The sequence below is a fragment of the Diplotaxodon limnothrissa genome, linkage group LG2, assembly GCF_057381915.1.
Source record: "Diplotaxodon limnothrissa isolate DT_005_m linkage group LG2, D_limnothrissa_male_GT1.1, whole genome shotgun sequence".
Taxonomy (NCBI): Eukaryota; Metazoa; Chordata; class Actinopteri; order Cichliformes; family Cichlidae; genus Diplotaxodon; species Diplotaxodon limnothrissa.
Genome location: NC_140597.1, coordinates 23,203,321 through 23,228,596, shown reverse-complemented (window position 1 = coordinate 23,228,596; position 25,276 = coordinate 23,203,321). Strand labels below are relative to the sequence as shown.

General features: G+C 40.0%; 1 protein-coding gene across 1 annotated transcript in view; it reads right to left on the bottom strand.

Moving 5' to 3' along the window:
* Nucleotides 1-25,276, bottom strand: part of pigg (phosphatidylinositol glycan anchor biosynthesis class G (EMM blood group)) — an 84,570-nt gene that overhangs the window by 19,317 nt on the left and 39,977 nt on the right. Inside the window, exons 9-10 of the mRNA XM_085368375.1 lie at nucleotides 20,367-20,770; nucleotides 16,430-16,621 (exon numbers count right to left, since the gene is read on the bottom strand). Of these exons, the coding sequence (XP_085224501.1) occupies nucleotides 16,430-16,621; nucleotides 20,367-20,770 (596 nt within the window). The remainder of the gene's footprint in view (nucleotides 1-16,429; nucleotides 16,622-20,366; nucleotides 20,771-25,276) is intronic.

Genomic DNA, 25,276 nt, shown 5'->3' with positions numbered 1-25,276 from the left:
TGAGCTCTTAGAGGGACTAAAAACAAAAAGTAAACTACAGGAGAGCGAAGGCAAGAGTTCAGAAACATGCAGTAGCAGCACACACAGCACATGAGGAATGAAAAGATGAAAAAGAAGGAGAAATGATCATTGCCTCAGCCGGGGCCTGAGCTTATAGCATGACTAGAGGAGTGTTCACCTGATCCAACCCCAAGTAAGCGAGGGACTTATATCACTAACAGAGCTGGGCGATATGAGATTTTTTCATATCACGATATGTTTTTTTCATTTCAGGCGATAACGATATCTATCACGATATAAGCCAAATAACTATATTTGTAAGATTTAAATGTGCCGTTGCTCACGAGTAAAATGTGAAATAATCAGCAGCTTGTTTTTATTTAAATATTTATTTCCCATAATAAGTTCAACAGGGTAGATGTACTTAAGGAACATGAGACTTTTTCAGATAGATAAAGGCAAATATTGCAAACTACACAAAAGGCAGCCGCTAAAGCGTTTAAGTTTCAAAATAGGACAAACGAAACAGACTAAATTGTCAATTCCACTTAGAAACAAAATATTAATTCTAAAAATAAATCTTAGTTTGTTTTACAGAAGAACAGACAAAACTGACTAACTTTTGTCAATATCAAATAAACTGAGAACTAAAAGGAAATTCTCAATCTCTCCTTGTTGTATAGCTGAGCTTTTCAAACAGTTTTAACAGTTACTTTAGTCTGACAAAAGCCGAATGACGAATTAGCGCTTCCAGTCAGAGACTGAGGCTACGTCCACACGTACACGGGTATTTTTGAAAACGGAGATTTTCCGTTTTCGTTTTAAAAAATAATCCCGTCCACACATAAAGGCAGAAATGAAGGAAAACGCTGCTATGAACATGCCAAAGCAGCAGGTGGCGCTAGATTCCTAACCGTGCAGAAATGTTGGCCAATCAGAAGTCTAGAAGCCTCGGTGGGAAAAAGTAAACAAAGCTGGGGCATAGAAGCAGAACTGAGTCGTATGTGTGGAGGGACAGTAACTGTGTGTATATGTAAGCATTTAAACACTGCAGAGAGTAGAATTAACAGTATTGTAGAAATTCATTTCACCGAAACAATAACGTGGCGCACAGTGTGACGTCAAAAAATGCGCACACCTTTGACGCTGCGTTTTCTCCGTTTTTCTAGTCCACACGTAAATGCAAAAACAGAGTTTTCAAAAATCTTCGTTTTCAGTGACCAAAAACGCCGTTTACGTGTGGACGAAAGGTGCAAAAGCATAGAAAAATCTGCGTTTTCAAAAATACCCGGGTACGTGTGGACGTAGCGCATGCACCAGTTTATTGTATTTCCAGACTTGCTTTCGGCACAATTTACAGTGCACGCTACTCTGTTTTTAGTCAGACTTGAAATAGCCGAAATACCTTCACACTACGGAACTTCTATGGCTCTTCCGTTTGACAATCTCTCCGGCGTTGGAAGCATCATCTGTTTTCTCTTCGGTCACGCTCGGTTGATTTTTCTAGTCGGCTCACTCATTTCCTCCATTACCCGGGCGGTACGGTGGCTGGCTGCTTCCCAAACAATTACACATGTGCGGCTTGGCACTTGTGCTGTACGTAACAAGTCACGTGACGTGACGCTGCGGCTGTGATTGGTTCGGCTCTGCGCTACTTAATTTGGATTGGCTGTTCTCTTTTTTTTTCTTTTTTCTTTTTTTTTAAGAGGACAAGAGCGGCGAGGTCTATCGCGATAGTTTAATTTTTCTATCGAGAAAAAGTTATATCGCGATACATATCGTTATCGTTCTATCGCCCAGCTCTACTAACAGACCAACTGAAGTCTCAAATACAGCTCTGGTAGGTGTTCATTTAGTATTTTGGGGGTGATTTTTTTGTCCTGCTGCTCAGGGAGAGGAGAAAATGACACCCTGCATGACTATTGAGACATCTGAGGAGGCACTCCTAAGGCACTCTCAACAGGTAAGAAAACCATATTAGCTCCACATCTGAGGCTTCTGTTTGTTCTTTCTACAACAAGAGGCGGACTGCAGGGCTTATATCTGATGGTCTTGGCAGATGGATGTAGTGTGCAGCTTCTTTTGGTGTGTCACATGAATATATTATAGTCATCTCATATCATGAAGGGTGAGATTTTGAACTGCTGGCACTATATATGGTTACTTCAAATAGACCTACAGTCTGTGCAAACTCACACTGCTTACCAGAGGCAACCCAAGTGAAGCATGGGCTGTGCGTATGTGCTTTTTATATAGCCTGAAAACAAACCGCAAGCATGGGTTATTTGTCATTTTTATCCAACATTTTTTGTAGCTTGTCTCTTTAAGTTAACAAAAAAAGAGGACGCATGATAAGCGAGATTCAAAGGCAGACGAGGCCAGTAATGCATGCCCTGTGGTGCACGACGGTGAGTCTGGATCTAAAGTCTGAAGCTACCGCAAGGTTAAAAAAAAAGGTTTCCACAAGCTCTTCTTCTTCTTCTTCTTCTTCTTCTTCTAAAAGGCTAACTCCACAAAAAAGCCTTTTCAAGCTATCAATAATTTATATACTGAAAAAGTCCCAAATTGAAGCTTTAAAGGAAAAGTGCTTTCGATTATGAAGGCAATTACATTTAGTCTAATTTCCATTTCAGGCATTCAGCATTTTCTCTTATCCAGAGAGACTTAAATGAAAAGATTTTCTCACTCACATCTGCTCTTTAATTAACTTACATTTATTAATATTTGCCCTAAAACAAGGACTAAGTAAATTAGCCTCATAAAACAAAAACAGGCAACAAAGAGTGGACAGAACTGTGACGCGAGTTGTTTTTTCTTCTACCCATTTCATAATAGATGAAGGAGAAATAAAGAGTATTAGGAGGTAATGAAGTTAAGAAAGCCACTGAATATTAAGGCAGTTACAGCCAGAGGGAAACTGAGACTTAATTTTGTTCTCTGCAAACATGTGAAGATTAACAGTCATTAGGATGGCGGTGCCTTGAATATTCTCACCTCTGGACCTTTTTGACATCAGATATCTTGAAAAGCACAGATGGAACTAAACACATTCATGACTCAGTTCCATGAAGTCTCCCAGTAAGCTGTGCTAACAATACCAGGAACTTCTATGGCTGAAAGGCAGCCTTATTAATGCGATCAAATCCATCTGTATTTTTCTTTGACAAGCCAAAATGGCTGTTGTGAATGAGCTCCATTCGCCTCCAAACAGCTGTATAATTTTCAGAATAATATCCACCATTTTTGCTTCTGATGATATTTCCAAACTGCAACAGCAGCTCAAAAAGCTCTTTGCACATTTAGAGAATCTCCTGCTGACAAGCACGGGTGTCTTCAGTTGAAGGCAATCGCTCAGTAAATGAACGTTTTTTTTGCAGCAGGATGCAGTCAAAGCCGCAAAAGTACGACAGGATAATAGCTGACCCTGAAGGAGCTGAGCAAGTATTGGACATGTATTATTAATCAGGTTTTATGGAAACCTGTTCCAACAGAAGAAAGGAGCAGAGTAATATGCCCCATACAGCACTATTCCTTATTATTCACAACCTCCTTAACAATATGCCAGGCATTGTATTCATTATTATTTTATGCAGAGGAAAAGTGGAAAATCCTGGCCTGGATTTGATTTTACACGAGGACAGGGATGGATGTGAGCTGCCGGGTTGGCATAATAACTATCTAGCGTGGATGACAAACCTTTCATTCTGATGTACAGATGCAGGAAAATGTTTGTGAGCTCTCTGGAATTACCAGGATTTCTAAACTGATTAGAACACAAGGCCTGATTTTCATTTAAGCCACAAAATTCTAGATAAACACGATCTGACCAAACTAATGTTAAACAAACAGTGCAGAATCGTGGCAGAAGCTCTTTTAGCAGCAACAACTTTGATCCCAGAGACTGCTTGGGGAGACCTGCAAAACCACGAGGAGGAATTCTGGCCCAGTCCTCCCCACAAAACTGTTTCAGTTCTCACCAGTAACTCTGGGAGGTGTTGACTGAACTATCCAGGTCATGCTAACCATCTCAACTGAGAAAAGGTCAGCAGACTGAACTGCTTATTCTAAAGCTGATGTAGAATTCTGCAGTAAATCTATGTTGTAACTTGTGAACTAACTGGAGCCCCCTTTTAACACTACGCTGTAACCTTCCAAGTGCATGCATTAAAGCTGAGATCAGATCTTATATTGGTGTACTGTTTTTTTAACACGCATTTCAAACAAAGTGGTGTTCATTTTTACCAGAAATGCCAAATTCTGCATCATCGTGCTACAGAACATTGCAGCACATGTGTTGCACAACTTGAGGTGGTCTGAATTTGTTTATTAATCTATAAGTGTTCTGATTATAGACTCTCATGTCTAGCTCCTTAATGTTCCTGCTGCGGTGCTGTGAAAGTTTCTGTGTTCAAGGCACGGCTCTCCCCAATCAATCTTTCTAAAGAAGAGCAGACTTTGTCAGTAGCAAGACACTGTATGCTTTTATTTAGCAAGAGAGGCATCTTTACAACCCACGCTTTCAATCTCATCTCCTTAATTGGAATATGTGATTCTAACTAGCTTTTGGTCCCCCTCTCCTTTACAATGTCCCTTCACTTCATTGAGAATTGTGGACATTCATTGATGCACAGCTGTCTCTCGCCACAGCATTTCAATCAGTTGACTTTGACTGGACCAAAGCAGCAACTCAGTTCTCTTGCTTTTCAGCAAGTCTGTTGTAGAGTTGCTACTTTGGCTGATGGAAAGATGGCTTTGACGTTCTCCTGAACTCCTAATTGTTTTGGTATCTAGAGCAGTTCATGGTGGACTGCAAGGTGCCGAGATCCTGTGGCTGCAGAACAAACCCCAATCATCACCGCTCCACTGAGAGTCCTGTGAAAACTTTTCACATAAACATGCTGTTTGTTTCCCATCCTCAAACGATTACTCAGTGTATTCAATAAAGACTTGAAACAGCTGTTATCACTTATTCAGGTTGCATTTGTTTCTTATAACAAAGTCCAAATTCTTTGCAGAAATTCTATTAATTGTATAGAGTACTGTACAAAAGTCTTGAGCAGTGCTTAATTTCTTTAGGTTTAGTTTACACGGGGCCAGACTTGGAGTCTTGAGCAATGGTTCTTTGTCTGTCAATGTCTGATCATTTTCAGAGGAATGCTTTTTCTTTGACCTAGGAAATCATTCAAGCATAAAAAAGGCACATAAGTCAAGGGATGAACCAGTGTTGTGCTACAACATTAAATTGTATTTTTAGGCACTTGTACCTTTGTACCACAGTTGCAGCCTGTCATGAAAACACATTTGCTCCAATTTCTTTAAACGAATTTCCAAATGATGTCAAAGATAACACAGCTACACACCAACAATGAGATTTCCAAAGAGCTATTAAAAGAAAACTTGGCATATCTCAGCGTGATGTTCAGTGTGTCCTTAAAAAGTTTGAGGAAACTGAAGTGGAAGACAAAAGAAGACGTGGCAGGCATAAAAAACTACTATCTACTAGAGATGGACCGATCCGATATTACGTATCGGTCCGATACTGACCTAAATTACTGGATCGGATATCGGAGAGGAATAAAAAATGTAATCCGATCCATTCAATATCACAAAAGCACCTCACAAACTTGCGACATAGCGTAACCCAGCTCATAAACTTAGCACGTCAGAGGAGTATGGTCTCGTGATAGAGTGGATGTGGCGTGCGGTCTGGTTCAGCATTTGGAGCCTCGCTACGTGCTTCCAAACCGGCATTTAATCTCCGAGAAAGGTATCCCAGAGAGAAGTAAAGCAAGTGTGCAAGTTCATCTCTGAATGTTTGTAAAGCATTCCCACCGAATGCTGGGAGCGACTCTCTCCCTCCCTCTCCTGCTGCTACTTCAATCATGAAACTGATCAATGATCAGCTGATCTGCTTTTCTGTCGCGACTCCGTCTCTCGTTTGTTTTTGGCCCACTTTGCGTTAGAAAAAGGAAACCAGCGGATAAACAACAGCAGCACGTTTAAGCTTGATAAACTGTTAATATTACTTTCTACACCAGGATCTTTTTCTACATAAAGATCCAGCTGACGTAACTGTGCAGGGGCGGGTCTAGCAAGGTTTAGCCAGGGGGGCCGATAGGGCATTAACAGGGAAAAGGGGGCACAAAGACATACTTTCCTTTCTAATTGTCATGTCTAGCTTTTAATAAATAATTATCTGAATCTTACAACCAAAGTTTCCATCTGATGTAAAATGTACAGACATCCATTATTGTATATAGTAACTATTAAGTCAAATTTATACCCTAGTAAGCTATAGTACTTTTTCCTTTGGGAAGGTACCATCTGTGCAGTCTGCAATTCTTTTGAAGAAAGATGTTGAATCTATTTAATCATTGTAGACAATTTTCTGATTTTTCAGATTTCTGTGCATTTTTTTTTTTTTTACACTTGCATTAAATTACAGTCGATTACGTCAATTAAGCATTATAAAGCAGAGGGTGGGGGGTGGTTCCCTATTTTTTATTATTTTTTGCTGGGAGTTGGAACCCTATTAGTTAGGTTGCTTAATATTTCCACTAAGTACTCTTTGAAATACCAGAATAGGGAGGATGGTGTAGGTTTAAGTTTATTAGATTGATCAGTTTAGCTGATCTATGAAATATTTTGGGTGCAGTGTATCTTTTGCATACAGGTATAACAGAAAAGTTTTATTTTAGTTTAGTTTTTTAAACTTGAGTATGAACTTATACAAAATGCAGCAAGATATTTAAACAAAACATTTTATTGATTATAAAATATGCTATATCGGATTTATATTGGTATCGGCAGACATCCAAATGTATGATATCGTATCGGACATAAAAAAGTGGTATCGTGCCATCTCTACTATCTACAGCACATGAACAGTATGTGAAAGTCATGTCCTTGAGAAACAGGAAAATCCAGCAAGAACCTGACACAATACCTGAGAGATGGAAAGCTGTCACCTAACTATGGTAAATGGTAAATGGCCTGTATTTATATAGCGCTTTACTAGTCCCTAAGGACCCCAAAGCGCTTTACATATCCAGTCACCCACCCATTCACACTCGCATTCACACACTGGTGATGGCAGCTACATTGTAGCCACAGCCACCCTGGGGCGCACTGACAGAGGCGAGGCTGCCGGACACTGGCGCCACCGGGCCCTCTGACCACCACCAGTAGGCAACGGGTGAAGTGTCTTGCCCAAGGACACAACGACCGAGACTGTCCAAGCTGGGGCTCGAACCAGCAACCTTCCGATTACAAGACGAACTCCCAACTCTTGAGCCACGATCGCCCCGTAACTACAACCACCTACAAAACACAGTGGAGGGTATGATATGGTTTGTAGCTGCATTTCAACCTTGTGGTGTTAAAGATCTTGTCAAAATTAATTAATGCAGAAAATTACAGATTATATTTTCTGCATTCATCTACGACGCAATACCATTTTTAAAGCATCTGATTGGCAACAGCTTGACTTTTCAGCATGACAATGATCCCAGACACACTGACAATGCAGTAAAAACATACCTGGATTGAAAAACACACAATGGAACAGATTGGCCTCCCCAGAGTCCAGACCTCAACATTGCTGAGGCAGTGTGGAATCATCTTGTCAGAGAACAGAACAAAAGGCAGAAACATCCAAAGAAGAGCTTTGAATGCCCTTCAAAAAAAATCCTGGAGACCTTTTAAAGAAATTGGAAGAGAACTTGCCCAATAAAGTTCAGGCTGTGCTTAAAAAGTATCAAATTTCACATTTCTAACAATTGAAAAAAACCCAGGGCTAATCTACATGACTCTGACACAATAACCATCTTCCTGAACCAAGAGGCACAAGAAAGTCTGAATACTGAAAGCCATCTTGTTTGCTCTGACATTTTCAAGGCAGACTGCGCAAACTGTCCTTGTTGTCTGAGCAATAAAGGCTCTATGTAATGTTTATATAATTTCCATAACTGCAGGCCCTTCAAAAAGTGTCTGCAGTGATTTTAAGAGTACCCTTATTATAGCATGTCATGCACAGTTTTTTGGTTGAAGACATGAATGAGGCTGATTTTAAGCATCAGATTCTTTAACTTTCCCAACTCTCATGGCATGAATCTCAGAAGGCATTATGCCATCCACAGTTTCCATCCAAACGTAGAGACATGCAGCCAAAATACAAAGTGCAGCAACAGTAAATAGGACTCCTGCAGCCCTTCATATCCCTGCTCTCTCATCTCTTTCATAACTCGAATTACAGTGGTCTGTAATAGATATGAATAAAGTCGTGGTTTTATAATAGAAACAGTCTGACAGACAGTTTAAGATGCAGTATAGAATCATTGAGATAATAACACTGTTTATCATGTTGCTGTTTGGTGGTGGATACATGCAAAGGATCCTGGAACTGCAGTCGAAGAATTTTTGTTCCAGATTACAGCCAGTGAAATTGTAAAGTCATTAGTATTGACAATCCATGCTATCAGTCCTCCTCAGATATAATGTTATTTTGTAGTGAATCATTTATAAAAGTCTGCCATTCGCCTTCTGGCATGCATTAACTCAGACCACTAAACAAATGCAAAGCTTGGAAGAGGAAACTTGCTCTTATCACAGAACAATAACACAGAATATCCCAAAGTTGTGTTCAGCTGCGTCTTCCAGAGGAAGACATTCATCACAAAGAACAATGCTAAGAGTGCATTTTGTTACTTCTGGTGTTTTTTTGTTGTTGTAGAGATTACTTTTGGGTTTGAGAACTACACCAGGAAACAGATGAACACTTGGATCTTCACAGAAACAGGGAGATGTCCATTCATAGGCCAGTAAGCATTTATTAGAGCAGATAGAGCAATACTGTTGCCTTATTCTAGTTGGTTTTGTCAGATGGGTTAAAAACTGCATTACTAACATACAGCTTTTCTTTGGTATTACTTTCATAAAGACATTACATATAATTTATTTCAACATAATTTTTAAAAGATATTGCTCAAAACCAGTTTCTCTCAGAGATTCTTCACTGGAAATGTTTATTTCAAGGCATTCAAAATAATATTTCTTGTCTTAGTATCTGCTCTTCTCACTGGTCTTAAAGGGGTGGGGCTCAACTGGTATCTACCATAGACTGTATATAAAAGATGGCTCTAGCTTCAGGAAAAAAGAGAAGGCAGAGTAGAAAATCTTACAACTGCATTCTTTCAAGTGTCCAGCAGGGGGCGACTTCTGTAGTAGCAATAAGAAGTCACATCGTATGAAAATCAACAGGATGAAGGCCAGCAGCTCCCTTTATCAATAACCTCAGGAAATATTTTCATGAGTTTATGGCCTCAACTGCTAGTTTCAGGTCTTACTTAAAACAACATGACGTTAAGTTTTTTAAATGAAGACAAGGTACCCTGTGGTTCCCTGTGACTGATAGTCACTAGCTGTACTTGAAGAGAGCAATGTCCTCAGTTTCCTCAATCAGTTCTGCCCACCGGGCCAGATTTACTAAACAGGGCAAAATATCATGTAAGTGCAATCCCCTAAATAGCGCCTTAAGTGTGGTTAGTTTTACAAAAGTTGCTGCTTTCTAAAAAAACTGGCACAGTCAGTTCATTCCAACATCAAGCACAAAGAATAAGCCATGCTTTTAATCAGAATTAAATTTTGGCATAATTAGCAGTAAACTACACGTCTACTGCTAACTGAAAACTTCATGTTTGTGCGCTGGATTTGACCTTCTACACGCAATATTGTCACTTTGTAAAAACGAGGTCAAATTGCATAAAAGCTCATCAGGAAATGACTCTTCTGCTTCTTTGCTCTATGACCAGTCTGGTCATCTTTATTAAAAACATAATGTTTACTTTTCTAAATTATGGTTTCGATTAGAGTCAAAAAGAAGTGCAGTACGTGTCACAACTGTGAATGAAAAGTAAATAAAGCAAGCAAGCAATTGATTTATATAGCACTTTTCAAAAAACCTTCAACTGAAAACAAAGTGCTGTACACATGACATAACAAATAACAAAGTGAAATAGTATATGTAAAAATAAAATAAAATAAAACTAAACAACAATTTTTTTAAAAAAACCCAAATTTTATTAGACTAAGCACACAAAGGCCATTGATTTTGGTCAGATTTAGCCCATGTCTGTTTGCAAAAACCCCAAAACCTTTGATGATAGATAAAATGCTCAGCTTGATGCTTCAAAACGGGACTTTACTAGCAAATTTCAAAGCAATGGCTACATCCATCTATTACATACGGTCTATGCTCCCCACTCAGTGAACTGAGACTAAGGAATTAAAACCCTTTTTCTATAATCAACAATTTTAACAGTTACACAAGAAAAATGTGGCAGGCTGACTGTGATGAATCCAGCTCGGTATTCTCCATTCACCAAAGCAGTTAAATGCTTTATTTGAATCAAAAGGACTTCTTATTGGATTATTTACTCATGTTTCCAGGCCACTGTCACTCAAATCTGATCAAATCACACCGACCTCACCCTGAAGAAGCAAAACCTCCCCATATTAAACTCCTTAGCAATAATATTATCAGTTCCCCCAACCTTTGACTTTGATTGTTCTATATTTAGTAATGAATATTTAATTTGAGTGAAAGAAAAGATGTCTCATTTCAAACTATGTTTTTTAGGGGTGTTAAATCCTTTGGGAAACCTTCACATTGCTTGATGAGGAGGTGCAATTCAATCAATTTCATCTTCTTATCTGCTGGATTTAAAAAAAAAAAAAAGGTTAATAGTAGTAACAGTGGACAGAAAATAGTTGCTTGTCAAGCTGCAGAGCTGCCTGGATTTCATGTTACCTTGGAAACAAGCACTGGCGCTCCAGCAAGTGAATAAGAAAAGGTAAGACTATGTCCAATCCCCTTAACATGTTTGGTAGATCCCCTTCATCAATCACCTGCATCAGGCTAACACTTACAGTGAATCAGCCAAAACAAGTGATTCAGTGCCAGAGGAAAAGCTTTCAAGCAGACGCCTGAGAGCAAGCAGGACCTGCCCACTTTGTCTGAGCCCTGACTTTCTGCGGGATAAAGCTGAGCTTGTCACGGTGGCAACTGCTAAAACGCCACGGGGACCGAGGAGAAGACTTTAAAACAATGGTTACAGACACAACATCTAATTACACAACAAGCCACTAGATCAATACCTGCTTCTCTGGCAGCATGTGTTGATGTCCACCTTTCTTTAGACTTCTATTTTGTGTCATTTCTTTTAAACAATCCCGTTTGTGCTGAAACAACAGAAAGCGGTTTTTACGTACACGGCTCTGGCAGTCAGTGGAGCATACTAATTTGCCAAATGTTACCACTGATATATTGTAAACACAGAATTGACTTTGAAACAGGGTTATAAAACACTTTACCGCCTGGGTAATAAAACTGAAAAATGCATTCTGTGTGTGCCTGTCTGCGTGTGCGTGCGTGCACGTGTGTGTGGCAGAGGTTCACAGGTGTTTTGAGACGAGTTTGAATACATTTCCATTTTTAAGCGGGATCGGTATGCATGAATATTTTTAAATTGGGAAACTGCGCAACAGCCCCCTTTCGAGATCAAGCATACACGATAAAATGGGTCATGTTTTGTGCAGGTGTGAAGCACGCGCGCTCACACGCACACACAAACAGAAGCATAAACATTGTAAATGCTTCTAGTGGCTTTGTGTTCAGTATAAAAAAAAAAAGAGCCATAAATGTGGAGGGGGGGACTGAAACAAACTTTGGCTATGATGCATACAGCCTCAGACAGGTTTGGACCTCAGCCGGCTGCTTTGATGTTCAGCTACTTCCTGCTGGAACGTTCGCTCAGAAAAATTTCATTTGCTTCCGCTTTTGTTACCTTAATTGCATCTTCCTGTCTACAGTTATGTGTCAGTGCTGCAGCGGTAATCAGCCACCTCTCAATATCTAAATAAATACAAATAATTCAGAGTATATACGTGCCCTGTCGCCTGACTTTGTTAGCTTTCTATTTTTAGGTTCATTTGAGATGATGCCATAAGGAGGGGCGTGCACGGGGGAGAGGAAAACTGAGAGGGAAAAAAGACAAACTGTATCCACAGTGACATCAATCCAAGCGAGTCTTTGAGCCCTTTAAAGTGAGCAGCGTTGGCTGTTCTCAACCCCATTAGCCATTTTGAAAGATGCAGCAGCGCAATTAGGCAGTTGGCACGAAGGGAGGTGAGGAGGGAGCCGGGGAGTTGTCAGGGGGCTTTACTCTGATAAAACACACAGAAAGAGTAACCCAAGAAGACCAGACTTTAAACAGGGTCATTATACAAAGCTGCTTCTTTTTAGATCCACATTACAGCATGGGTGGGGGGTGGGGGTGTGTGCATTTTTTATCTCAAAAAGAGATCTATCTAAAATTGCCGTAGCTTTAACTAGATGGCTGTTTAAAAATGGCCAAAACAACAAAATATAGACCCATGGGAAATTATTTGTCTCAAATGTTGGAAGCTTTAAGACGATAAAATCAAAGTTCTATTTTAATTGGCCAAAAATAGAATCTCCTTAGCAAGCAATGAAAACACAGAACCTGAGCTACACGACCTGCTGTCGTCAAAAATAACAGCACTTAAGTTAGTCTATAAGAAGAGCTAAAGCTAAAGAAAAACTTGAGGTGATGCACAATCATGATCACTGCGTGTGAAAAGAAACACTGAAGCACTGGGTCGAACATCGGCCATGTCAATTATACAGTCGGTCAAAAGGAGCGCAAGTCACTGCATGGCTTTAGTAAGGTATCTTTGTTTGGCTAAGGGTGAGAGGTTGAGATTTTAATTAGGCAAGCAGGCAGGCGAGCCTGCCAAGGAGAACAGAAAAGGTTAGGGAAGGCCAGGTACTGGTGGTAGATGAAGGGAGGTCAGGAAAACTAGACAGGAGAACCGTGTGCAGTCCTGAACACTCATCATTTTCTGACAGGGGTTAGTAGCAGGTAACTCTGTGCCAAGCTACTGGCTACAGGATGAAAAATTACACCATTTAGGAGGTGGAAAAATCCTCTCTTTTCAGACAATGCTAACAACAACTATTACAGACGGACTGTGCTAAAGGATAAGATATATACACGGTGTAAAGGGGCTCCAGTCTCCAAGAACACTAATGCATTTCAGAGCCAAACCATGAACATGATTTTTTTTATTCAGGTTGAGTTCAAGGACACACATAACTTCCTAAATGCACTGGATGCTGAGCAGCTGGCACCAGATGAACAGTTTTATCATCAGCTCTTTAAAATGAGAAACATTATTATGCATCTAGGTTGCTTGATTAAGACTTGAGGGTCTTAGCAGGGAAGAGTCTTACCCTCAGATGTATACTGGAAGGGCTTGAATGCATTTTCAGGCTTAAGAAATGAAAACTCTTCTCAAGATTTTTTTTAAATGACAGCAGGGACGACTGAGGACCATTAAAAAAAAAAAATAAAAAATCTGAGATAAGAAAATCAACAGGCCGGAAAAAAAGCATCATCCTTGGAAAACCTGTCGCTGTTGAGCCAGTTAAAATGCCTCCAGTCTTACTGTTGTCATCACAATTGCGCACGCAATTTGATCCAATCTCAATACACAAATCAGTTAGCCATGGCTGGCTGACTTGTCAACAAACATGACCCCAAGACGAGGAAAACAATGCTCTCCATGCTTTCAGGCTTTCTTTACTACTAGGAAAGAGGCAGCAAACTTGATTTCTTTAAAATATGGTCATGAAGTAACAATTATAGTTACACCTGCTGGCATCTGATCATAACACAGGTTTAACTATCTCTGGATCTGCAGTTACTTACACTTTGCATCAACATGATTTTATTTTCCTGTTTTTTAATTCAACATACAAATGTCATAACTGAGACATTTTTTGTTTTGCAAAAAATGTATCTTCATCTTAAACAGGAAGCTAGCAACACATTTTGAAAATGTGAGATGGTGGAGGATTACCATTGTGCTGCCTCACATCTGCACTTTTTAAAAATGCGTAGCCATGCCACGGCACGATGTGGATTGGGACACAGTCTCACTGAAACAATTAATACCCTGCCTGTAAAACATCTTGGAATGACAGCATATGTGGCTCCAAAACCTGTATGTAAAGCCGGCTTCAGCATTAATGGTGCCTTCACAGATGTTATGGTCTGCCATGTGCACTATATCCTCAGTCACAATGGAGTAAAAGTACGACAGCGACCTCCTCTCCAAAGGATTCAGTGGAATTTTTCCTCTTTCAGCGACTGAGCGTGCAACAGCCTCAGCCTCTGGGTGATTGCTTTGCACTGAAAGGCGACTGCACAGCTTGCCTGGTGGTAAGCAGCCTGTCTTCAAACAATCACAGTGTGACTTGGCCTGGCTGCAATCACTCTCAGACCAACTGGTGAAGGTTTGTAAATAAATGCAGTCTAATTTAAAAATGCAGACAGTTTGCAAACACATTGTAATCACTCTGAGTCTGTGACACGTATATTTGCAAAGGGGGAATCTATTCAACTGGTTGGCAACAGGATTGTATTGTGTTTATATTATATGAAAGCATGGCTACTGTGCCCCCCCCCACCCCCCGTGTGATTTTAATGTTAACTTGTCATCTTGAGCAACTACGTCACTGTTTGTGGAGGAAAGTCTGTTTCAACTCTGTGTGAATCAGACTGGAATTTAAATTTTAACCTCCTAAGACCCAAACGCTTTCATGGCATACATTTTTAATTTCTCTTTGCTATTTTGGCTGATTGGGACCCGATGAATGCAAAAACAAAAAAATATGTGATTTTTTTTTTTTTTTTTACCTGATTTTTGTTTCTGAGAAAAATGAGATCCACACATGAGGACATTCGCTTTAAATTTCGATAGCACAGTAACAGAATAATGTCCTTGTAAGTGGATATTGGGCCCTCGTAGAGCAAAATGTAGTATTTTGGTCTAGACAACCCAAAATGTGATGTCCACATATGTGGACGCCAGGTCCTAGGTTAAATCAGTAACTTGAATTTCTGTGTATGCAGACGGCAACAGATTTGCAGTTTCTGTTGATTTATCACAGTTTGCCATCATATTATCACAAACACATTGCACAAGTTGCCAAATTTACCCTAGGCAACTGATAACAGACTGACTCATTTTATTGCTATCTTATGTTTGTCTTGACATTCTGAAGTTACTTTGGTGATGAGAATTGGCTGCAAGTGGAGACCAGAGACAGCCACGTCATCTCTGTTCACTCCAATGGACCAGCAATAGTCCATATACTTTTATAAACACACAGTTAGAAACATTAGCTGCACTAAAGGGATGTAGTCGGACAAAACTTTGAGATGGAATTTTAAAATGTAAAAAGGTAAAAAACAAGTCTGCATGTTATCCACTAAACATGTACTGGAACTATCTGAAGGCTACACAAAGCAACTGACAACCTTAAATTCTGAAGCCCCGCTGACACTTGTTCTTACTCAAGGCCTCTAGCGGCGACCTGGTCCCCTTCTTCAAGTCAACCGCTTCAATGGTTTGAGTGATTTACAAATCATTTTGCTTTTACATCCATTTTCACAGCAGCTCCACTCTTGTGGCTATGCAGCGAGGTTATCCATTTAAAATTATGCTAACTAGCACTTAACAGAGATACAAAGATAAATGAGGCTGCTGGGCTGCCATTGGTTTTGGTCTTAAATCAAGCTATCTATCCAAAGTCATTACAAGTGGTAAATATTAATAATGTGTATCCAACATGAAAGCAATCCATCCAATAGTTGTTTAGAAATTATACTCAAAACTACAAATATGAACCTCACTTTGTGGCCTGCACAGCTCTTTGCCGCTCAGGAATAGAGACAAACACATCGATTTGTATTTCAGTCATTGCAGCTAAAAAGCTCATTTTCAAGCCAAATGAAAAGCAAATTTACTTACAAAAATGATTCCAATATTCTGCATGTTAGTCTATTTCTTCTGTACTCACCACTCTAATTAAGTAGCTGTGTTGTGAATGTCATACTTTAGTTTCATAAGTTACAGATGACATGAGGGGAGAGTGTTGATGCGGCCGTACCAGAGATGTGTTGAAGGAGAAAAGACCTGTCGATACTTCTGCAGTTCCCACTGGCTGCCAATTTAAATCAACATTTATAGATTGCTTGATGCCTCTTTTAGTGTAATAAATTTAATTTAAGACAGTTCAAAACCGTGAGGACATGACGTTACACTAGGTCAGGGAGATTTACTGTAGGTAGATGTAAAGCGAAAAAACTGTACTGCAGTTCATCATCAGAGTAAGGGATTGTCCCAGATGACACGAGCAGCACTAGAGTCTTCACGCTCATCTGCATCACAGCACAGCCTGGCACTCCTGAACTTTAAATCAAGTCAATACCAGGGGACAGCAATTTGCCAGCTGTTATGGTGAATGAACTCACTGTTTCGTGGTTCACAAAGACTTACTTACTTGGACATAGTTCGACCAGAATGATGCCAGGGAAACAGGACGTTGCCGACAGCTGCCCGATAGCTGTACACACCCAAAAGCCCGAGGGCGAGGGCGACCTTCGAGACCCACGAGCACCGTCTTTGAACCAGGAAGTAGATGAGAACCAAACAGAAAGCGGACAGCAGGGAGAGGACCACCTTGTGCTCAGAGCTAGAGAGAAAATGGAAGAGAACAGTCACTGGCTGAGAAACGTGCAAAGCACTCAAATGATGAGGAAGGGATTTGGAATTTTCACAATGAAGTTTATATATTTTTAAGGTAAATGCTCAAAGTATTACAGTTGGCCAAGTAGTGGCTTAAGGCAAACCACATCTATGGTCAGTTTATAGATATCTATATCAAGATCTCTCTCTTTCTACATATACACATACATATATATATATATATACATATATTCAGCTCAGTTCCAGCTCATTGTTGTTATTTTTGGACTCTGCTAGTAAGTAGTAAGTAAGTAAAGTTTATTCATATAGTACCTTTCTCAGACATGTGTCACAAAGTGCTTTACAAGAAGGTAAGAAGACATAATACAGTCATAAATACATCATAAAACACCCGTCTAATTAAAAGCTTTTTGAAATAAAAAATATCTTTAGCTGCTCTTTGAAGGTCTCCACTGAGTCCAGACGCTGTAGAAATAGTAGAAGTGCATTCCACAGTCTGGGGGCAACAGCTTGGAAAGATCGGTCCCCTCGAGTTCTAAAACGAGTGTGGGGTACCACTAAAAGGTTTTGATTCAAAGACCTCAGGTTACCAGGTATGTGTACAAATCAAATCAGCAGTATAGGGAGGGGCCTGGCCTGTAATGCTCTAAAGGTTAAAACTAGAGTTTTAAAATGGAACCTAAATCTGATTGGGAGCCAGTGTAGCAACTTCAAAACAGGGGTCATATGAGCTCCCTTGTTCGAGTGGGTCAGTAGCCTCGCTGCAGAGTTTTGAACAACCTGTAGACAAGCTAGCCCTTTCTTGTTTAGACAACTAAACAGGCTGTTACGGTAAGAGAGCTAGAGTGGCTTTGCGTTACACACTTCAGGATAATCCTTAGTATTCTGAACTGTGAATTCCTATCATCTATCAGTTTTACTGTCTAAAAAAGGCTATTTTCTCCTTTCCTTTTAAGGCCACACTCTTGAAAAACCAGATGTCTTCTGACTGGGCTGCCCCTCGCACCTGGCTCCACCCACAGGTGGGTGGGGCTTCTGTCTTCACAGCCAGAGACGTGTGCCTGAGTTGACTCGACAAATCCAAGAAAAGAAAAAAATATTGATAGACCAGCTGATTAAAGCAGTTTGACGCTTTAGCTCCTGGCTCTCAGGGATTACTTGGACATACACTCACCTCATTACTGTGAACTGACCGTCTTTAATATGACGGTTCACCAGTGTAACTGTATATATAATAACACATGAAGAGAAAGCATTACAGGTTCTCATTTGAAGGCTGAAGGTGAGCATTTACTTTGATGAGATGAAATACTGTCAGTCAAATCCTCTAGATTCAGGTTAAATTTAAAAGAGGCACAGCCCCTCAATTGTTCACTGGATTAAAGTCTGTAATTGCACCATACTGAGCACCGATAGGAAATAGGACATATCAAAGTTGAAGCCGTGTATTTAGCCATTAGCTGGATCAGACTGGCAGTGGACGTTGAATACTTTGAGACAAGATGAGGCATAACGCTACCTGGATCTCATTATCCAAGCAACAGGCACTGCAGGTAGGAAGAAAGGGCAACACTGGACAGGGAAAAGGTCAGAATCCACATCTCTGTTCCACATTGTGATGAATGTTAAAGAACAAACTATAATCCCCCTGCCTCGCACTGCTGTCAGAATATTAATGGCTCTGAAAAAGCCACAGTTTTTACAGAGAAATCACAGTTTTCCTTCAGTCTGGGCAATCTGAAGACGATTTTCTCTTCTTGAATCTTTAAAAAAAAGAAAATGTAAGTGGGTAGTCCTATCAGCTTCTCAGCTAGAAAAACACATTTAAAATGTTTTAGTGTCAGAAGAAAAGACTTGCTCTGTGTGTTAACACCACACAGCTTCCATTAGATGTCTATATCTAGCATTGAAATCTAAATGTATTGTTCACTGAACCACTTTCATTACATCTACTACAGTAAGTAATATCCTATATCACGGCTTTCCCCAAAGAACATCAATGAATTTGCTACATTGATCTGTTACATTTGTGTGTAGGTGGAGAAACACATTGAGATTGAAAATCTTGTTGCTGCACTGCATTTTAGCCTGCTGAGTATACTGTCTTCAGACAGATTGCCCTTCTGCAACGAATGTATCCCCATGTGACGGTTGAACTTCTATCCTTAAACAGTGAAAGACGCCTGTTCTTTTTCAATTCTGTTTGATTTGTCGTAAAACATCAAGTGTAGGGTTTTTTTTTTCAAATTGTAGTTGTGTTGGAAATAAGTTCCTGTTATGTCCTGTCACCTTCATGCTGCCACATATCCACGTAAAAAGAGAAATATACCATACAGCATGACACAGAACTAATGGTCCTCAGCTTTGCTAGCACCCCACCGTTCATTACAACACCAACAATACAACACTGGTTGTCAGAAAAAACAACATAGTGAAGATTTTGCTGTAGAGCCATATCAGCAATCAGTTTACCACTGTAAATTTAGCTTTGAGTAAAAGAGAGCAAATACACTTGAAGGGATTTATGCATGCATGTAACAGATTTCAGATAAACTTCTGAACTTCGGCGAAATCGCTTTTTGTACCCAGCCCTTTTGTACAGCTTAACACAAACACATCAGAGACAGAACCCTCTATCCTTTTGCTATTCATGGAGTCGTCTGATTTTCCCTTGAGGAGCGACTTAGGAATAAAAATGCTGCCAAGTTAATCTTGAATCAACCAAGAAGCTGTTACTGTTGCCACTCTCTCTTTGCTTTGCTGCCTAGTTAAACAATAAATGTGCACAAACCAACAGTGATGGTTAGTTAGGTAGTATTACTAGCTTTCATGCATTAGAATTAGAATCAATGTTTCTGTAACAATGAAAAATATGACTGTGCAAGAAAAGCATCACTGTAGTAATAGAACTATAATCCTCCACATTTCTCCTCAACTATTTACAGTTTTATTGTCCTTTCTAACATTGGTTGATTTTCACAGCTGTAATTACTAACAATACAATGATAACTATCTGTCCAACCAATAGTTACACAAAGTTAGCGACTACTTAATAAACATAGTTTAGCATTTAGCACATAAAAACACTTGTCTTGCTATCAAGGAGGTAGCTGGCTAATCTACTAGCAACTGACCACTTGCTAAGAGGAAATATGAGTGCCTTTGGGTTTTTATTCAGGTAAAGTGACACACTGGAATTGGGAAACAATCACTGACCACTTAATAAAACACACCTGTTCAACTGCTCAGGAATGGAAATATCTTACCAGCAGCCTGTCACATGGTAGCAACTTGTGGATTTATGCAATTTAGGCATTTAAGTGATAGCCAGAGAAGAATGGTCAGACTGCTCCACGCTGATAGGAAGGCAACAGTAACTCAAACACCCAGTTGTTACAACCAAGGTATGCAGAAGAGCATCTCTGAACGCAAAAGCAGTAACTGTAATTGCTGTCAGCTAGCAACAGGAACTCCAAAATTAGACAATTGAAGACTGATGAGTCTAGATTTCTGATGCAGCATTCAGATGGTTGGGTTCAAATTTGGCAGTGAGTGTAAATTCACTACTACATGGCATTAGGTGATGAATCATCAGTGAAACCAGTTAATTTATACTGTTTTCCAAATACTGCTTGCATTTTCTTGATATGAATAAAATACAGTGACTCAAATATTTAAACTACTTAAAACTGAAGCATTTATCAAAGTTAATATTAGATCAATAAACCCACCTGTTAAGCCAATGCCCAACGTCAGGGATATGAGCCCACTGCACCCCAGTTTGGTTGAGGGAGCGCAGTAGCCGGCAGCAGAGCAGAGTGAATGGTGGCGTGGCTAACGCTAACCACTTCTCTGAGAAAATCTCTGCTTTGGGGTGAGCGGAGGGATGACGGTCTTTGGAAGGGAGGATATGCTCTTCGTCATCTCCAGAGCCCCTCTTCTCTCTGAAGTACTTGCGGCAGACATCCTGGAACACGGTGAGGCAGAGCGTGTTGAGCAGAAAGTACCAGGTTTGGTGCTCTTCCTCTACGAAACTGCTGGCCGCCAGGCTGAGAGTGTGACCGACGGTGCCGGCCAGCAGCAAAACATCCAGCTCTGACAGCGACCAGTCAACCTCACTGCTCCTCAGAGGAGACTGTGAAAAGAGAATAAAAAAGGATCATTTTAAATACAGAGGAAAGAGCTATTCCATCCACACAGGCCCGACTACATACTCAACCTACTTTCACCTCGCCCACCCCAGAGTGATGGCATCACAATTCTCAGTGGGACAATTAGATGGATGAAACTATTGCTTGGGTGATTCACACTAATATAGCACAATACTGAAAACCTCAGCTCGTGACACTCATTATATGACTCATGCACTTCACAATACTAGGATTACTGCCTCGTGCTTCTAGCAGTCATGTAGCAGTTCATAACAATGAAAGCTTTGAATTGGCGCTTTCTTTAAAAAACAAAAGACTTTACCTCATTCATTTATTCCATAATTTGTAGGAAATTCTGTCAAAATTAGCATACAGATTCTTAAATCGGGGCTGTGAGGTTACAATGACCGTGACCATGACCATCAGATCTTAAAGTCCAATTAGATGTTTGTGCCGAATTTAACAAATATTCCCAAGGTGTTCCTGAGAATTCATGAGGTAGGCATGAGTTATGCCTAAAAATGTCTGTCGTAATAATTAATCAGTATTACTATACTCCTTTGAGATTACCCATGATGCATTGAGTATTTCCTTTTCAGTCACCTTTCTCACTCAACATGTGTTATTAGACCTCTCTGCATTGAATCATACTTGTTATTAATCTCTGTCTCTCTTCCACAGCATGTCTTTATCCTGTCTTCCTTCTCTCACCCCAACCAATCACAGCAGATGGCCCCGCCCCTCCCTGAGCCTGGTTCTGCCGGAGGTTTCTTCCTGTTAAAAGGGAGTTTTTCCTTCCCACTGTCACCAAAGTGCTTGCTCATAGGGGGTCATATGATTGTTGGGTTTTTATCTGTATGTATTTTTGTAGCGTCTATCTTACAATTTAAAGCCCTTTGAGGTGACTGTTGTTGTGATTTGGTGCTGTATAAATAAAACTGAATTGAACTAAATACACAAAATGGATTTAATTAATTAATTAACTATGTTTTATGCTGATAATGTAAGGCAGAAAGAGGCACTTAGGTAGATGCATCATGGGAGTGTTCCAAAGTTTTTCCTGATTGGAGAAATGTTTTGGAATATATGGGCCAATGGTTGAAGTGTGGTTTGTCCAGAGGCTCATGCCAGACTGATTCTTGTGATTTGGAAATGATCTCAAACCCTGATGCTAAAACTGTGGACTGAACAGATAATGAACACTGCTGACTGTGAGAAGATGTTGGATTAATGTTTCTGTGACTTCAAATCCAAAGTGAAAACATAACTTGTGTGTACTGGATGTTTGCCAAATCAATATTACCCAACAACTTATTGCACAAATTGACTTATATACCTCACTTTATGTCAGTGTATTGTTCTGTTGATGTTTTTGTCTAATTCAATAAGATCTGAATAAATAAAAAGGTATCGTGGGGTCACGCTGACCTTGGCCTTTCACACCCAAACTTAGCTCATCTCTGAATCCAAGGGAACATCCCTAACTAACTTGAAGAAATCTCTGACGGCGTTCAAAGAGCTACACAGTCTTCAAAAACGGGAAAGACACAAAGCATTATGGACAAAATTAATGCCTCCAGCTACAGCTGTCACCAGCGGGAGGTATAAAAACAGTTCAATTTCAAACCCGTTATGCCTGCTCTGTTCATGCAGACCAAAACGAGAACAAGCGTTAACTGATGCATGTGCTATTTGCACTCAAATTTAAAAAGGTACACCGTTCAGACTCCTGTTACGATGAACGGAAATATTACTGCCAAACATCAGATCATCCATCACATGTCACTACTGGATGTACAGCAGCAGGTTCCTGCCTTGGCACTGCTGACAGTGACCATGAGCTGTCATTCATAAATTGCAGTCGGTCTGTTATGGATGCTTCAATCCCATTTTTAAGATTGCTGTTTGTCCAATCGAACACTTGTATGCAAATGATTTTATTCACTGAGCTTAAGTTCAGGCTGAGTTCAGCCAGCCTCTTAGCTCAACAGCAATATTTTAACCTAACAAACAACAGACATGCATCTCAGCCTGTCTTTGCCTTGATGACAAAGACAGGCTGGGATGATATATTCAGCCCCTCCAGGATACAGTGGTGGCTTCGCTGTGGGACCGGGCTGTTGCAGAATAATTTCCCCTTACACCAGGTTATTGTTATTGCAACCTTTACACCTATCCCTCTTTAAACAAGATGCCGGGTCATTAAATATTTGGTCTAGCAGTTATGTATACACAGAAAGAGAAAAACATTACTTAACTCTGGATATAAAAGTCGTGGGTGAATACATTTTCATATATTAACAGTGCACTAAGAGCAGGTTGCATTTTTATTAAGGTCTTTTCAGGTTTTTACGAATATCTTCTAGATTAAAAAACAAAACAAAAAAAACAACAACAAAAAAACGGCGTGTTCCTAAACTCTCCCAAAATATAGTTCTCTACGAGTCCCATAGTTTAAGTCAAGTAGAGATTGTTCATCTGTTCTGTGTACGAAACTATAAGCCATCCATGCATTACTGAGAAAAGGACTGATGGCCTTTATGCCTACAGCTCCTGTTTTTGAGATAAAACATGTCACATCCCAAAGGAAGCTGTAAAATAGTTTTCCAGCTTCACTGCTCCTTGCTCTTTCCTTCAGCGGCTGGCAAATTGTGAAATCAGAAAAGCCTGCTGCATACTAATCTGTGTTAATGGCAGGGTTTCAAAGTAGATGGATACATACTTAATGAAAGTATTACTTAAAAAACAGCAAAAACAAGTAGCAACATTTACCCAGGCTAATATAACCAAGTGATGCAGGATAGATAAAACTTCACTAAATCATTGAGTATACAATTTGCATGCATTAGCAATACAGCAGATGACACATTTATGACTCAAGTTAGTCATCGGGTTTAACAGAAAAACTAGAGCAAAACACTCAAGAGATACTTCAGTTTATAGAAAAGTTATTATAAAAAGTATCACTGGCATACGTATTCAACACCTCCTCCACTGTGAGTGGAGGAGGAGGTAGTCACTGTTCATTCAATGACATTCGAATGAACGCTGTCCAGGCAAAATTGCTATTCAGCTATTATTAGAAAGAACTGCTTCTTTTGATGCATTCGGTTATATCCTGGTCTTGGATATTTTTGAAAAAAGGGTTGAGACTGGACCTGTTGAAATACTAGTGCCTACTAGACCCTAGGCTGAACTCAACTCTATATTGCAAAATAAAGAGTCTACAATTATACAGAGAAAACCCCAACAATCACATGACCCCCTTTGAGCAAAGACTTGGCAACCGTGAGAAGAAAAAACTCCCTTTTAACAGGAAGAAACCTGCGGCAGAACCAGGTTTAGGGGAGGGGCAACTATGTGCCACGACTTCTCTGTCTGCTCTTTTCACCAGCAGGTCAGGGCAGATGATTTCATCCTCCTAAGTCTTTCCTTTCTTCCTCCCCATCAAGGTTGTTTGATGTTTTCTCTGTAATACTGTAGGGTCATTTTCCTACAATATATATTTATAGAATATATTGAAAGAAAATGGAGACTTTAGTGATCCTACTTGGTTCAGATATCACTTGCAGGACAGGACTCATTTTATCTCAATTTTGTTCCCAAGCACGTCACCTGTTAAACACAACAAGGATCAGTACATTGTCTCTTTCTATACAAGCTAAACATTAAGAATTTTCTAGTTTTGGTGGTCCTATATGAATTGTAGCCTCACTTCCCTGTTATTAGCTGACCGGAGTAGCACCTAGTGTGGTGTTCTGCTGTGGCCCACTTACTTAAAGTTTCAATTTGTTGTGCATCAGAGATGCTCTTCTGCACACCTTGGTTATAACACGTCAGTATTTGTTACTGTTGCCTTTCTGACAGCTCAGAGCAGTTAAAGCTATTTTCCTTTGACATCAACAAGGCACTTTCCCCCAAAGCTCTGCTGCTCACCGCTAATTTCTCTTTCTCAGACCACTCTTTATAAACCTTAGAGACGCCTGTGCAGGAAAATCCCATTAGATCAGCAGTTTAGACCTGCCTGTCTGGCACTAACCTTTATTCTAATGCTGTCTGAACTGTAGCTGGTCGTCTTGACATGTGTACAGTTAGATTTCTGTCTTAACAAACAGCTGAACAGGTGAACCTAATGAATTGCTGAGTGAGTGTAAATTATATCCCGACTTAGTTTTCTGTGCTTTTGGCTGGTCTACACATCATCACTTACTGAGTCAGGAGGAAATTATACTCCCATCATGTTCTTTGCTGAGAGTCGAGGAAATTTAGTCGAGAAACAATCATCATATATCTTGTAAATAGGGCTGCCACGATTTGTCGACTAGTCACGATTACGTCGATTATCAAAATCGTCGACGACTGATTTAATAGTCGACGCGTCGTTTGAAGCTTTGTAAGATCACAAAAGACGCAGGAATAAGTGGCAGGATTTAAGAGTGTAATAACGGACTGAAACAGAAGATGGCAGCATTGCATGTACAAGGATGTCA